The sequence below is a fragment of the Carya illinoinensis genome, chromosome 3 (assembly GCF_018687715.1).
Source record: "Carya illinoinensis cultivar Pawnee chromosome 3, C.illinoinensisPawnee_v1, whole genome shotgun sequence".
Lineage (NCBI taxonomy): Eukaryota > Viridiplantae > Streptophyta > Magnoliopsida > Fagales > Juglandaceae > Carya > Carya illinoinensis.
This window is the reverse complement of record NC_056754.1, coordinates 3,643,298-3,656,587: the sequence shown is the minus strand read 5'-3', so window position 1 is coordinate 3,656,587 and position 13,290 is coordinate 3,643,298. Positions and strand designations below refer to the sequence as shown.

The 13,290-nt window shown below is 35.8% G+C and overlaps 1 protein-coding gene across 1 annotated transcript; it reads right to left on the bottom strand.

The window, feature by feature from the left end:
* LOC122303131 (2-methylene-furan-3-one reductase-like) lies at positions 1–2,533 on the bottom strand. The gene is made up of 4 exons (XM_043114751.1): positions 2,082–2,533; positions 1,162–1,485; positions 779–938; positions 1–529 (listed from the first exon to the last, which is right to left on the bottom strand). Exons 1-4 carry the CDS (start codon positions 2,298–2,300, stop codon positions 249–251), a joined length of 984 nt encoding a protein of 327 aa, XP_042970685.1. The 5' UTR covers positions 2,301–2,533; the 3' UTR covers positions 1–248.
* Between the last annotated feature and the right edge of the window lie 10,757 nt (positions 2,534–13,290).

The window sequence follows — 13,290 nt, the reverse complement described above, 5'->3', positions numbered from 1 at the left end:
TAACAAATTTACACTCTTATTGTTCTTTTCCTCCTTATTCATTACCAACAAAACCCAACACAAAACAAGCAACTAGAAAAACAGAGTAGGGATGCAAAAGCTGAACATCACAAGCTATAACATATATGCAATAGAGAATCAGTCACTATGTATGGCATTGGACAGCCACACTCCCTTATTACTAGTCCTAATGCGTTGATGAGGACATATTAATTTTACATATATTGCTGAAACTGATATGTTTTCTATCAAGGGAAGGGATACACGACCACCTTTCCAGTAGCTCTGTTAGTGTTCAGATAGGAAAATGCTTCCACAGTCTTGGAAAATGGAAATGGGCTTTTCGGGTCTATGATCGGCTTCACCTTCCCACTCTCAAAGTAAGGTTTCAGCTTTTCCAAGATTGAACCCTTAGAAGTGAGTATAAATGTGAATGCTGGTGGTGGTGGAGTTGCTGGAGTTGGTAGAGGTACTATTGTCACGACCCGACCACCTTCTTTCATCGCCTTGATTGCCCTCTCAACCTCCCCTGTTATTGTTCACACCAGAATCAATCTTCAATATCTTATGTGTAATCTTTACAACAGAAAACTCGAATTATATTGACAGGAAAAAATATCATGAGAAAACCATTAACATTTGTGTCAGACGGACCAAAATGGCCACGAATTTCCTTTTGGTTGATTATGTTCACTAGGCAATGACACTCAGAAAACCTATTACTGCAGAAATTGTCTGAGCTATGCCTATTTATAAGCAAAGGAACTCAGAATCTTACCAACTGTATCATATACCACGTCAAATTTCTCAGGAAGGTCTTCAAAGTTCTCCTTGGTATAATCAATAGCCCAATCAGTTCCCAAACTCTTCAACAATTCCAGTTTCCCAGTGCTTGCAGTAGCTGCTACCTTGGATGCACCAAAAACATGCTTTGCCAGCTGTCTCACACAGAAATGGTCAAATACACAAAGGATTGTGAGATTGGAAACATAGTAGCTTTAAATCCATAAATTTTAATAAAAGATTAATAATGATTGTGAGGAACGTAAAATGACCATAAAAATTTATATTGAATAGCTTACAATGACGAGCAAAAGATGAATTTTGCACAAGGTGACATGAGGACATTCTGGCATGGAATATGAAAGAGTGGATGTATACCTGAATAACATGTGTCCCAACTCCACCAGCACCTCCCAAAACAAGGATGGATTTACCAGCAGAAAATCCTGTGCGTTCAAGGCCTTCATAGGCAGTCTCAATAGCCAGAGGAATGCTAGCTGCTTCCACAAAACTTAGGCTATTGGGTTTAAGAGACAATAATCTCTCTTCCACAGCAGTGTATTGGGCCAATGATCCAAATCTTTTTGGTTGCTCTAAAGCTACCTCATTGATATCCCCATATACTTCATCTCCCTCCTTGAAATTCTTTACTTGGCTTCCCACTTTCACCACCACACCAGCAATGTCATGTCCCGGAACAGTCTGTACGATATAACAACAACAGAAAACAATAAAAAGTAATACTTTGAAGATGTACAATTAATCCTCGCCACTGAGCATATTAAGGCAGTTATACCAATTAGGAATGGTTGGTGTAATATTTACTTAATGATATTTAACTTTTCTCTATCATGTCAATCACAATATTTCTTATGTTTAAATTGAATAACTGATCCACCAAGGTCTCACTATATATTCAATTGTAATGTCTCTGTCATTAAAGTTTCTCTTATTTTTTATTATACCTAATCTTGTCCAGTTTGTGTTTGTCATATTAGAAACATATATATTCCTATACGGTCCTTCGTTTACTTCTATCTTCTCGTGTATGTTTTTTTTTTTTTTTTGTCTGAAATCATGTAACAAGCATGTAAAAATTAAGATCAAATTAGAGGGATTGCAAGTAGCTTGGTTTTGGATGCAAAAGTGCAATTTACCTACTTTGAAAAGAGAAATGGCCCCTTCTTTCCGAACAAATCAAGCTCAATGAGATGAATACATAAGGTAAATCTTGGAAAAAAGAAAGAAAGAAAGCACAAAGAACCGCATAACGACACAAGATCAGAAGAAAATCTCACAGGTAAAGGGGAGTCTGTGGCCTTAAAAAATCCATTCATCCTCTTAGTATCGACAGGATTAAGGGCTACAGCAACAACCTTGACCAGCACTTGGTCGTCCTTCACTTCCTGGACGGGAACATGGGGGTCAAGTTTCAAAACATCAACAGAACTACCATATTCGGAGTAGACCCAAGCTTTGTTGTGGGAGGGTATCGTAAAAGATGAAGGGGCTGCCATTGGTGCAGAAGAACCTTTCAAGGAAATTGGGAAGAAGGAGACGAGACTGTCGCTTAAAGGGGTGGTGTGGCAGTTAAGAGTTGGTCAAGGAGTTCTTCTATACTTGAGCCTTATACTTCTTCGCCGACACCACACACCGCCTATGTGGCTTTTTTCAATTTTTTATTTCTGCAGTAAAACGCATACGTCTTACTCAAGATAAATCTACTCCAGTCTGCATTCCCAAACGAAATCCACCATTTGAATTTCTCCCTCCCTCCAACTTCCTCCCTCCCGCTTGGTTCCCCCGCTCAGTTCCCGTCGTGTTCCTACCGTCTTTTGCAAGGTCTGCCGTCTTCTACCGTCTGCCGTCTGCCCTCTGTTTTGCTGTTCCGGCGAGGTCACCCATTTTCGGCGTGGGTATTTCTTCTGGATTGAGGTTTAGAATGGGGATTTCTGGTGTGGGTATTTCTCAATATGCTGATATTGTGGCTTCTGTAACTCTCTTTTTCTTCCATCTGAAGGTGACAAATGGTCCGGTTCTCGTGTTGCGGTTTCCTCGCTTGGAGTAGTCTCTGCATGATTCTTTCTTTATTTTGCGTTATCATATATGGTGCTTAGTTTTTAGGTTATTATATAGTCTATCTCCAGCCAGAGTACTGCTTTATACTTTGTTGTACGTAACGTCGACTTATTTGAATTTTAAGGGTATCAAAGGTCTTGTCAGTTTCTTAATTTTCGTTCGAAGATTATACGTGGGATTTTAATTGAACATGTCATGATTTATGGAAAATATTTTATTTTTCAATTTATTGTCATATTATAAATAAATAGTTCAACTTGTTAATGTGCCTTCTGGTCATCAACCAAACTATTGAGATACGGATGCCAATTTTAGCAAGTTATATATTGTAGTAAATTGATTTAACAAGGCTAAGTCATCAATACAATCAGTTTGCAGATGCTTTCTACGAGTTAGTAATGTATTGGTGGAATAAATAGTCTGATACTTGAAAGGTTTGACCTTTGTGTTTTGTGATCTTCATCGGATAAATCAGGATTTCTGGGGATGCATGCTTATTCGGATGTTGTTCTTTTAGCTTTCCTGCTATACATTTCAGCATACCATTCTCTCCTAAAATATTGATATGAATTGAATAATTATTTTTAGTTTTCATATTGGTCTTGATGAAAGTTACAATTGAACTTTGAAATTCTCAAGCCAATCATTTTCTTTTATATGTTATGTTCTTCAGGTTGTGCAAAGGAGGTGAACTGTTAGATAGAATACTTTCAAGGTACCCATATTCTACATGCTTTTTTCCCCATTTATAACATGAAGTGGGAAAAATATATGCCATCTCTGCCTAGTTTATGAAATTTTGATCCGCTAAATTTCATTTGTGTTCACTAGGGGTGGAAAATACTCGGAAGATGATGCAAAAGTGGTTATGGTTCAGATTTTAAGTGTAGTTGCCTACTGTCACCTCCAAAGTGTGGTTCACCGTGACCTCAAGTCAGAGATAATTGATAAAAAGATTGAGTAATAATTTTTGGGTGATTCAGTCGTTAAAAAACTTTCTGATCATATTTCCTCCCCCTCCAGGTAGATTCCTTTCTAACCTTTTTTTTTTTTTTTTCCTTACGTGCATGGTTACCTATTCTAACATTGTGCCTAACATTGATCTTTTACTGGTTTTGAACTATGCCGCAGAGATTCTATCGCATTGTTCAAATAGCATTTTTCACAATGCTAGCAGGAAGTGGTAGCCTAAAGCTGTTGGCATGGAAATGAGTACGCCAAAAATTACCTGTAACAAGAAAAAGAAGATATCTCAGATTCTTAAGCTAAACCATTTGCAGCAGAACTCAGAACTGAAATTTCAGAAGCACTGAAGCATTTATCATTACCCGGTGCTTAATATGTCTGGATTTATGTCATACTCTTTTGCAAAAACAAATGGAAAAATTCCTTGAGGAAGTGCCGCCTACAGCATACACAGATTATATAACCTTCTTGGCTGATTGTACCTCATAGTAAACAAATTATATTGTGGATTATAGGATTGAAAAATAAAACAAACAAATTTGTTGGAAATGATTTCTGGTTGATATAGGATGTTTTATGTACTCTTTGATGCTTTGTTAAACCATGAAAAGTTAAGATGAGAATTCCTGTTTTCGTCGAAGCTTCCTCAAAAGTTCTCTTATACACCAGAAAGTCCCTTAAGTTGTCAATGTTTGTGCCAGGATGCTAGCATAGTTATTGCCCTTTTATATAGGTTACTTTAAATTGTTGCGTTTGCCTTGGGATGTATTGCGTTTGCGTTTTATATAGGTTACTTTAATACTTACTGCCCAATGTTTGGGCCGAAGTGTGAATTTCAAGGGAATTTGCTTTTGAAATGTGAAATTTTACCCAAAAAGAAATCTCGTGCTTCATCTTCGTCAGGGACGCAAAGAGGTATACAGTACTAATCTTATAAATGAGCCGATTGATACAACACTTGGACAAAAATTGCGATTAGAATTCACTATCTAATCTATGTGCTATCAGACTCATTCCCAGAAACTATATCCACCAATTGTGGGTATTTGTAGCCACTGATTTCCACCTGGTAATGCTTTTTGTCTTTAAAAGCCTTTGCTTCATATGGTTCTTTCTCCTCCGTTGCACATATAAATGCAAAATTATTTTGATTGTGGGTATTTGTAGCCACTGATTTCCACCTGGTAATGCTTTTTGTCTTTAAAAGCCTTTGCTTCATATGGTTCTTTCTCCTCCGTTGCACATATAAATGCAAAATTATTTTGAAGTGAGTAGTAACACACCAAATAATTCAAGCTATAATTGGAAAATCATATAGAGATAATGAAGGGCAAGAAACAATTGAATTAGTTAGATCATACATACCAGTCATCTTTTTCCACTTATCTCCAAGTATCCTCCCCACCTCTGTAAACTGAATTCCAGGGTTGCTTTTCTTTACATTCTGTGGTAGAATGATCAAGGTTAGCAACCTAACCAAGTGCCATGCACGACAATAACTACAAGTAGAAAATATATTAAGGACACTTGTAGACTGCCTTATTAGAAAGAAGGAAAAAAAAAACACTCTAAATTTCTCTATTTTCTCATATTATGATCATATAGATTCTCAGGATAGCGATGTATAACTGGCTGGTTTTGGGTAACAAGAAATATCAATGAAGGTCCTGCACGGAGGCATAATTGTTCTAACTATTAAAAATGCAAATTCGAAAGTTGCCTCACTGGGCAAATCTTCTTGCCAAGCCTGCACGACTCAACTGTGCACACCGACTAATTATATTATTCCTTGAACTTGCTTAATGCTATCAAACCCAACTCACCTCTCTTTCCCTTTGTGAGAAGAACAGGAAACTGTCATTGCCCTCTTTGGGTAGACACTGCCAGTGCTATAAGAATAAAATATTTTTATCGGTAAATTACTAAAGTGTTGAAATTACTGTAGCAAAACTTCAGCCATGGAGTTTTGATTACTCCAACACAGACCATTTTTGCTCCTTAGCCAAAATTTGACTAGACACTACCAGTGCTCTAAGGGGACTTATTGGTAGGGTTTGGGAGTGAGCCACTGAGCCTTAGACAGGCGACTACTCGCCTTGCCTTTGAAGTTTGAGCTGCCCCTGATTATACCTATCATTTTATTCTATTGATGTGCCACCACGTGGCTTATTAAAATATATATTTAAAATAATATGATGTTTGAAAATATAAAAAGAATAAGACTTGTTGTAAAATAATATTATTGTAAAATAAATTGTATGATCACCTTGAACTAGCCAATATGTGTACAGTACATAGTGCCAGCATAGTATACTGCATAGTAACTGGCATAGTAAATAGCCGACATATGCATAGTACATAGTGTCAGCATAGTACTGTATAGTGACTGGCATAGTGAATGGCCGACATATGCACAGTGCATAGTGCCAGCATAGTATTGCATAGTAACTGGCATAGTGAATGGCCGACATATGCACAGTGCATAGTGCCAGCATAGTACTGCATAGTAAGCTAGCATAGTTCCCTTTGTACGCCTATATATATCGTTGAATTTTTTAAGAAATTCATAAGTTTCATAACTTTTCTAAGTTCTATCTCTCTCTCTCCTTTTAGAAAGTTTTATAATAAATCTATCTCTCTCTTTATTTTTCGATAGTTTCATAACACGTTATCAGCACGAAAGTTTTGACGATCTTGAAGCTAATAGTCCTCTACTTCAAGTAAGTCTTTCAATATATTTTTGTAGTTTTCAAAATGAATATGAAATATTAAACATACTTATGTTCCTGATTTATATATGTAGAAAATGTCAAATCTTACAAAATTGAAATTCGTTGCTCTTGACATTTCTGGGAAAAATTATTTATCTTGGATCCTTCATGCTGAGATCCATCTGGATGCAATGAACCTGGGAGATACAATTAAAGAAGGAAATCAAGGGTCCCTGCAGGACCGTGCTAAGGCAATGATTTTCCTTCGGCACCATCTTTATGAAGAATTAAAAACTGAGTATCTAACGGTGAAAGATCCACTTATTTTGTGGAATGATTTAAGGGAGGGATATGAACACCAGAAAACTGTAATCCTCCCAAAAGTTCGTCATGATTGGATGCACCTGAGGTTGCAAGACTTCAAGAGTGTTAGTGAATATAACTCTGCACTCTTTAAAATTAGCTCGCTATTTAAATTATGTGGTGAAAAAGTCATTGATGATGACTTGTTAGAGAAGACATATACTACTTTTCATGCTTCGAATGTGCTCCTGCAGCAGCAGTATCGAGAGCGAAAGTTCAAGAAATATTCTGAACTTATATATTGTCTTCTATTAGCTGAGCAAAATAATGAGCTTTTATTAAGAAATCACCAGTCACGTCCTACTGGTTCTATATCATTCCCTGAAGTGAATGGTACTAGATTTACATCATTCCCAAAAGCGAATGGTGCATCTTTTCAAAGAAAAAGAGGGCGTGGACGTGGTAAGAAAAACTATAGAAGTGGAAGTCTTAGAAGTGACCACACTAAAAGGGAAAATAATAGATATACACCGTACCACCAGAAGTGGTTCAACTCAGAAAAGGGCAAAGGTTCTCAAAATAAATTTGTAAAGAAATATGAAGATGAATGCCATAGATGTGGTATGACTGGACATTGGTCTCGTACCTGTCGTACAGCTAAGCACTTGGTTGACTTATACCAATCTTCTATAAAAGAAAAAACAAAGAAATTTGAAACAAATTTTGCTGAACCATCATATGCTTTAAATTCTATAGATGGAGAAGATATTACAAGCCTTGATGTTTCCGATTTCTTTGAGGATTCTAGTGGTAGAGTTGATCATAGAAGTGTTCCTTTTTAATTAATGTATTTCCTTTATATTATTGTAAAATATTTTTATTCTGCAATATTTTTTTTTTTTAGTAATGAAAGTTTTATATATTTTGTAGAATCATGAGTCTTATTGATGAACTTTCTATCTCCGAGATGAATAATAAATATGTATGTTTGGCTGACAGTGCTACAACTCACGCAATTCTTAAGGATAAAAAATATTTTCAAAATCTAACATTGAGTAAAGCCTATGTTCATACCATTTCCGGTTCATCGAATCTAATTGAAGGCTCCGGAAGAGTTTATATTGTGTTGCCTAATGGCACCAAATTTTGTATTAATAATGCTCTATTTTCTTCACGATCCAGAAGAAATTTATTAAGTTTTAAAGATATACGTCGTAATGGTTGTCATATTGAAACCATTAACAAAGACGATAAAGAGCATCTTCTCATTACTAAAATAATTTCGAGCCAGAAGCTCGTATTAGAAAAACTGTCTGCCCTCTCATCTGGATTGTATTATACAAAAATGAGAACAATTGAATTTCATGTTGTAATGCATCAGAAGTGTATTGATCCCAAAATATTTATGACTTGGCATGATCGCCTTGGACATCTGGGATCAATAATGATGAGACGAATAATTGATAATTCGTATGGGCATCCCCTAAAGAATCAGAAGATTATCTTACCCAATGAATATCCATGTTCTGCATGTTCTCAGGGTAAATTGATTATCAAACCATCTATCTCAAAGGTTGTTTTTGAATCTCCATTTTTTTTACAAAGGATTCATGGAGATATATGTGGGCCTATTCAACCATCAAGTGGACCGTTCAGATATTTTATGGTTTTAATTGATGCATCAAGTCGATGGTCACATGTTTGTATACTTTCCACTAGAAATGCTGCATTTGCTAAACTTCTTACACAAATAATTAAGCTACGAGCACAATTCCCTGACTATCTAATTAAAACTATTCGATTGGATAATGCAGGAGAATTTACATCTTAAGCTTTTGATAATTATTGCATGTCAATAGGAATAGATGTTGAACATCCAGTTGCCCACACACACACTCAAAATGGTTTAGCCGAATCATTGATTAAAAGGCTTCAGCTAATCGCTAGACCTTTACTCATGAAATTAAATCTTCCTATTTCTGCTTGGGGACATGCTATAATTCATGCAGCATCATTAATTCGAGTTAGGCCATCAGCATATCATAAATATTCACCATTACAGCTTGCATTTGGTCAGCAACCAAATATTTCTCATCTTCGTATTTTTGGATGTACTGTATATGTTCCAATTGCACCTCCACAACGTACAAAGATGGGCCCTCAACGTAGACTTGGGATATATGTTGGGTTTGATTCTCCATCTATTATCAGATACCTTGATCCTCTTACAGGGGATAAGTTTAAGGCACGTTTTGAGGATTGTCATTTTGACGAATCCATTTTTCCAACATTGGGTAATGAGAAGTCGGTGCCTGAAGCACGACAAGAAATTACTTGGAAAAATAAAGCTCTTTCCCAATTTGATCCTCGTACAAAAGAATGTAATCTAGAGGTTCAAAAGATTATTCATTTGCAAAGTGTTGCAAACCAATTACCGGATGTATTTACTGACACTAAAGGTGTGGTAAAATCATATATTCCTGCTGTTAATGTTCCAGTAAGGATTGCAGTCCCTGAAGGACAAGTTGCCAAAATAGTAATAGGCGAATCTAAGATACGCCTGAAGCGTGGATGGCCTATTGGTGCTAAGGACAAAATTCCTCGGAAGAGGAAAATACAAAATGAATTTGGTACTTCTGAAGAGTCCATACCAACACAGGCCATAAGAGTAATTGATGCTTCTGAAGAGAGTAAATCTCCTGAGAAAGAACCTCCTGAAGAGGTATTTCATGAAATGTCTTCCCTTGAAGAGGCACAGATACCTGAAAATAACGAGATCTCGATACATTTCATGAGTACAGGAGAAATTTTGAATAGAAATAAAACTGTTGTCGACAACATATTTTCATATAAAATGGCTCTTGACATTACCAGAAGTAATGAAAAAATTGAGCCAAGAACTGTCGAAGAATGTCGACGTAGAGATGACTGGCCAAAATGGAAATCAGCTATTGAAGCTGAATTAAACTCGCTAGCAAAGCGAGAGGTCTTTGGACCAATTATACAAACACCAAAGGGTGTAATGCCCGTTGAATATAAATGGGTATTTATACGTAAACATAAAGAAAGCAATGAAATTGTGCGATAGAAAGTACGACTTGTTGCACAAGGTTTCCTGCAGAAACCGGGGATTGATTATGAGAAAACATACTCTCCTATTATGGATGCAATCACATTCAGATATTTGATCAGTTTGGAGTTATAAAAAGATTGAATATGCAATTGATGGATGTGGTCACTGCATATTTATATGGATCATTAGATCATGACATATATATGAAAATCCCTGAAGGATATAAAATACCTGAAGCTTTTAATCTGAATACATCCAGAAGTATGTATTCTATTAAGCTTCAAAGATCTTTATATGGGTTAAAACAATCCGGACGCATGTGCTATAAACGTCTTAGCGAATATCTATTGAAAGAAGGATTTGAGAATAATCCAATATGCCCATGTGTTTTTATTAAGAAATCAGACTCCGGATTTGTTATTATTGCGGTTTATGTTGATGATCTAAATCTTGTTGGAACTCCTGAAGAGATCAGAAGAACCGCTACATATTTAAAGATTGAATTTGAAATGAAGGATCTTGACAAAACGAAATTTTGTCTTGGCCTGCAGCTCAAGCATTTGCCAAATGGAATTCTCATTCATCAGTCAAATTATACAAAGAAAGTCTTGAAACACTTTTACATGGACAAAGCTCATCCCCTGAGTACTCCAATGGTTGTTCGATCACTTAATGTGCAAAAGGATCCATTTCGTCCTTGTAAAGACAATGAAGAAATTCTTGGTCCTGAAATACCTTATCTCAGTGCAATTGGAGCCCTGATATATCTTGCAAATTGCACTTGGCCTGATATTGCATTTTCAGTTAATTTACTTGCAAGATATAGTTCCGCACCAACTCGAAGACATTGGAATGGCATTAAACATATCCTTCGATACCTTCGAGGTATAGTTGATATGAGATTATTTTATCAACATGGTTCAAATCCACAATTAGTTGGATATGTAGATGCAGGTTATCTTTCAGATCCACACAGAGGTAGATCTCAAACTGGATATGTATTTACTTATGGAAATTCTGCTATATCATGGAGATCTGTCAAGCAAACATTATCTGCTACCTCTTCAAATCACTCAGAGATCATTGCAATTCATGAAGCAAGTCGAGAATGCATTTGGCTAAGATCAATGATCCAACATATTCAAGAAAAGTGTGGTCTTCCAGTGATTAATGATAGCCCAATAACTTTATATGAAGATAATGCTGCTTGTATTACTCAAATTAGAGGAGGATATATCAAAGGTGATAGAACCAAACATATTTCACCTAAATTCTTTTATACTCATGAACTTCAAGAGAAATGTGAAATTAAAATCAAGCAGATACGATCAAGTGATAATCTGGCAGATTTATTCATAAAAGCATTACCAACTGCAACATTTAAGAAGATTGTGCAGAACATTGGAATGCGGAGATTTGAAGACCTTTTATCATGCACTTTTCAGGGGGAGTAATGTCTTGAAGACTTATACTCATTGTACTCTTTTTCCTTCGCTAAGGTTTTATCCCACTGAGTTTTCCTTTGCAAGGTTTTAATGAGGCAATCTTAAAGCATTTTACGGTACACATGAATATTGTACTCTTTTTCCTTCGCCATTGGTTTTTTCCCACAAGATTTTTCCTTGGCAAGGTTTTAACGAGGCATATTCATTATATGTGGTCATCCAAAGGGGGAGTGTTGTAAAATAACATTGTTGTAAAATAAATTGTATGACCACCTTGAGCTAGCCGATATATGCACAGTGCATAGTGCCAGCATAGTATACTGCATAGTAACTGGCATAGTAAATGGCTGACATATGCACAGTGCATAGTGTCAACATAGTACTGCATAGTAATTGGCATAGTGAATGGCCTGCACAGTGCATAGTGCCAGCATAGTATTGCATAGTAACTGGCATAGTGAATGGCCGACATATGCATAGTGCATAGTTTATAGTGCCAGCATAGTACTGCATAGTAAGCTAGCATAGTTCCTTTTGTACGCCTATATATATCGTTGAATTCTTTAAGAAATTCATAAGTTTCATAACTTCTCTGAGTTCTATCTCTCTCTCATTTTAGAAAGTTTTATAATAAATCTATCTCTCTTTTTACTTTTCGATAGTTTCATGACAAGACTGAAATTTTATGTTCTTTTAATCCCTTGTATGTTTATATTTTTAATTGTTTTTAATAAACTACGTGATGATGCAGTGTAACTCAAACAGAACACATTTTCCCATGAGAATCACGAAGCTAAGGTTATATATTATATATATATATAGAAAATTTTTATTCATTATCTTCACACACTACATACTATTTTTTTTTATTTTTTTATTTTTTTCTCTTACCAAATATGTGATATATAGATGATGAGTAAAAGAATTAAGTTAGTTTATAAAGAAACCAATTTTTTTAAAAAAAAATTAAAAATTAAGAAAAAAATATATAATGTGTGGTGTGTAAGGATGATGAATAACAAAGTTCATATATATATATATATATATATATATATAGATTTGAAAAAAAAAAAAAAAACAGTCGGAGGAAGATCTCTAATGAGTTACTAGATCAGCAATGACTTAATAGAAGATGTGGGGGCGCCTGGTGGCTGCTGTTCATTTTTGCAACAACCAAGATTAGGTTCATTGGCATCGTAGGTTGGTGCTACGTACTACATATTTCTTTTGATAGGTACTATATGTTTAAGTAGGTCATACGTTTGATTCATAAGCATCACGGGATTGCGTTGACCTTCTACTTCTGTGACTACACCAAATAAAATTGCAGCCCACAGAGGCCGGAAAAGAGTAGGATTGCTAACACCAAAATGATTTTGATCTATCCTAATTGGCAAAGGGATAATGGTACGCAACCGCCACGATTGCTTTAGCAATTGGGGGGGTAAAAACGCTTATTATCTAATCACGACTGTCCAGAAAAAGATGAGTTTTTACCTAGCCATGAAATGATGGGATGCAGGATTCTGTTCTTTCTTGTGGAGTTTATATCTCTTGTTTACCCAAAGAAAATCTAGTAATTATGGAAGTCTTTCTATGCACAAAGATATCTAATTATGTCCAGTTCCAAAGTTTCATACCCAAATCATTCTAACTAAATGGATTATCCCAACATGTGTCCCATGAACATGGAGTTCCAAATGCCACCTACTACCAGACTAACTGGAACATTCATGTCAGCTTTTATGTATTAATGCATTCACAAACTAGACTATCGTGATGAGAAATTAAGAAATATTTGCTGGGGAATGGAAAGCATAGCTTTAAATTAAACACCAAATTATTGCAGTGGCCTCTAGCAGCCCTCTGCAACTGTTTTTGCCCATTTTCCCCCCTCGTTAACGTAAATGATTCTCTACATAAGCTCCGT

What these genes read in the sequence shown, in the direction of transcription:
- LOC122303131 (XM_043114751.1), bottom strand. Translation starts at nt 2,300, where the DNA reads ATGGCAGCCCCTTCATCTTTTACGATACCCTCCCACAACAAAGCTTGG. An exon ending in CCACAGACTCCCCTTTACCT is followed by an intron (nt 1,486 to 2,081) that starts GTGAGATTTTCT and finishes TATATCGTACAG; the next exon opens with ACTGTTCCGGGACATGACAT. An exon ending in CGTGGTATATGATACAGTTG is followed by an intron (nt 530 to 778) that starts GTAAGATTCTGA and finishes GAACAATAACAG; the next exon opens with GGGAGGTTGAGAGGGCAATC.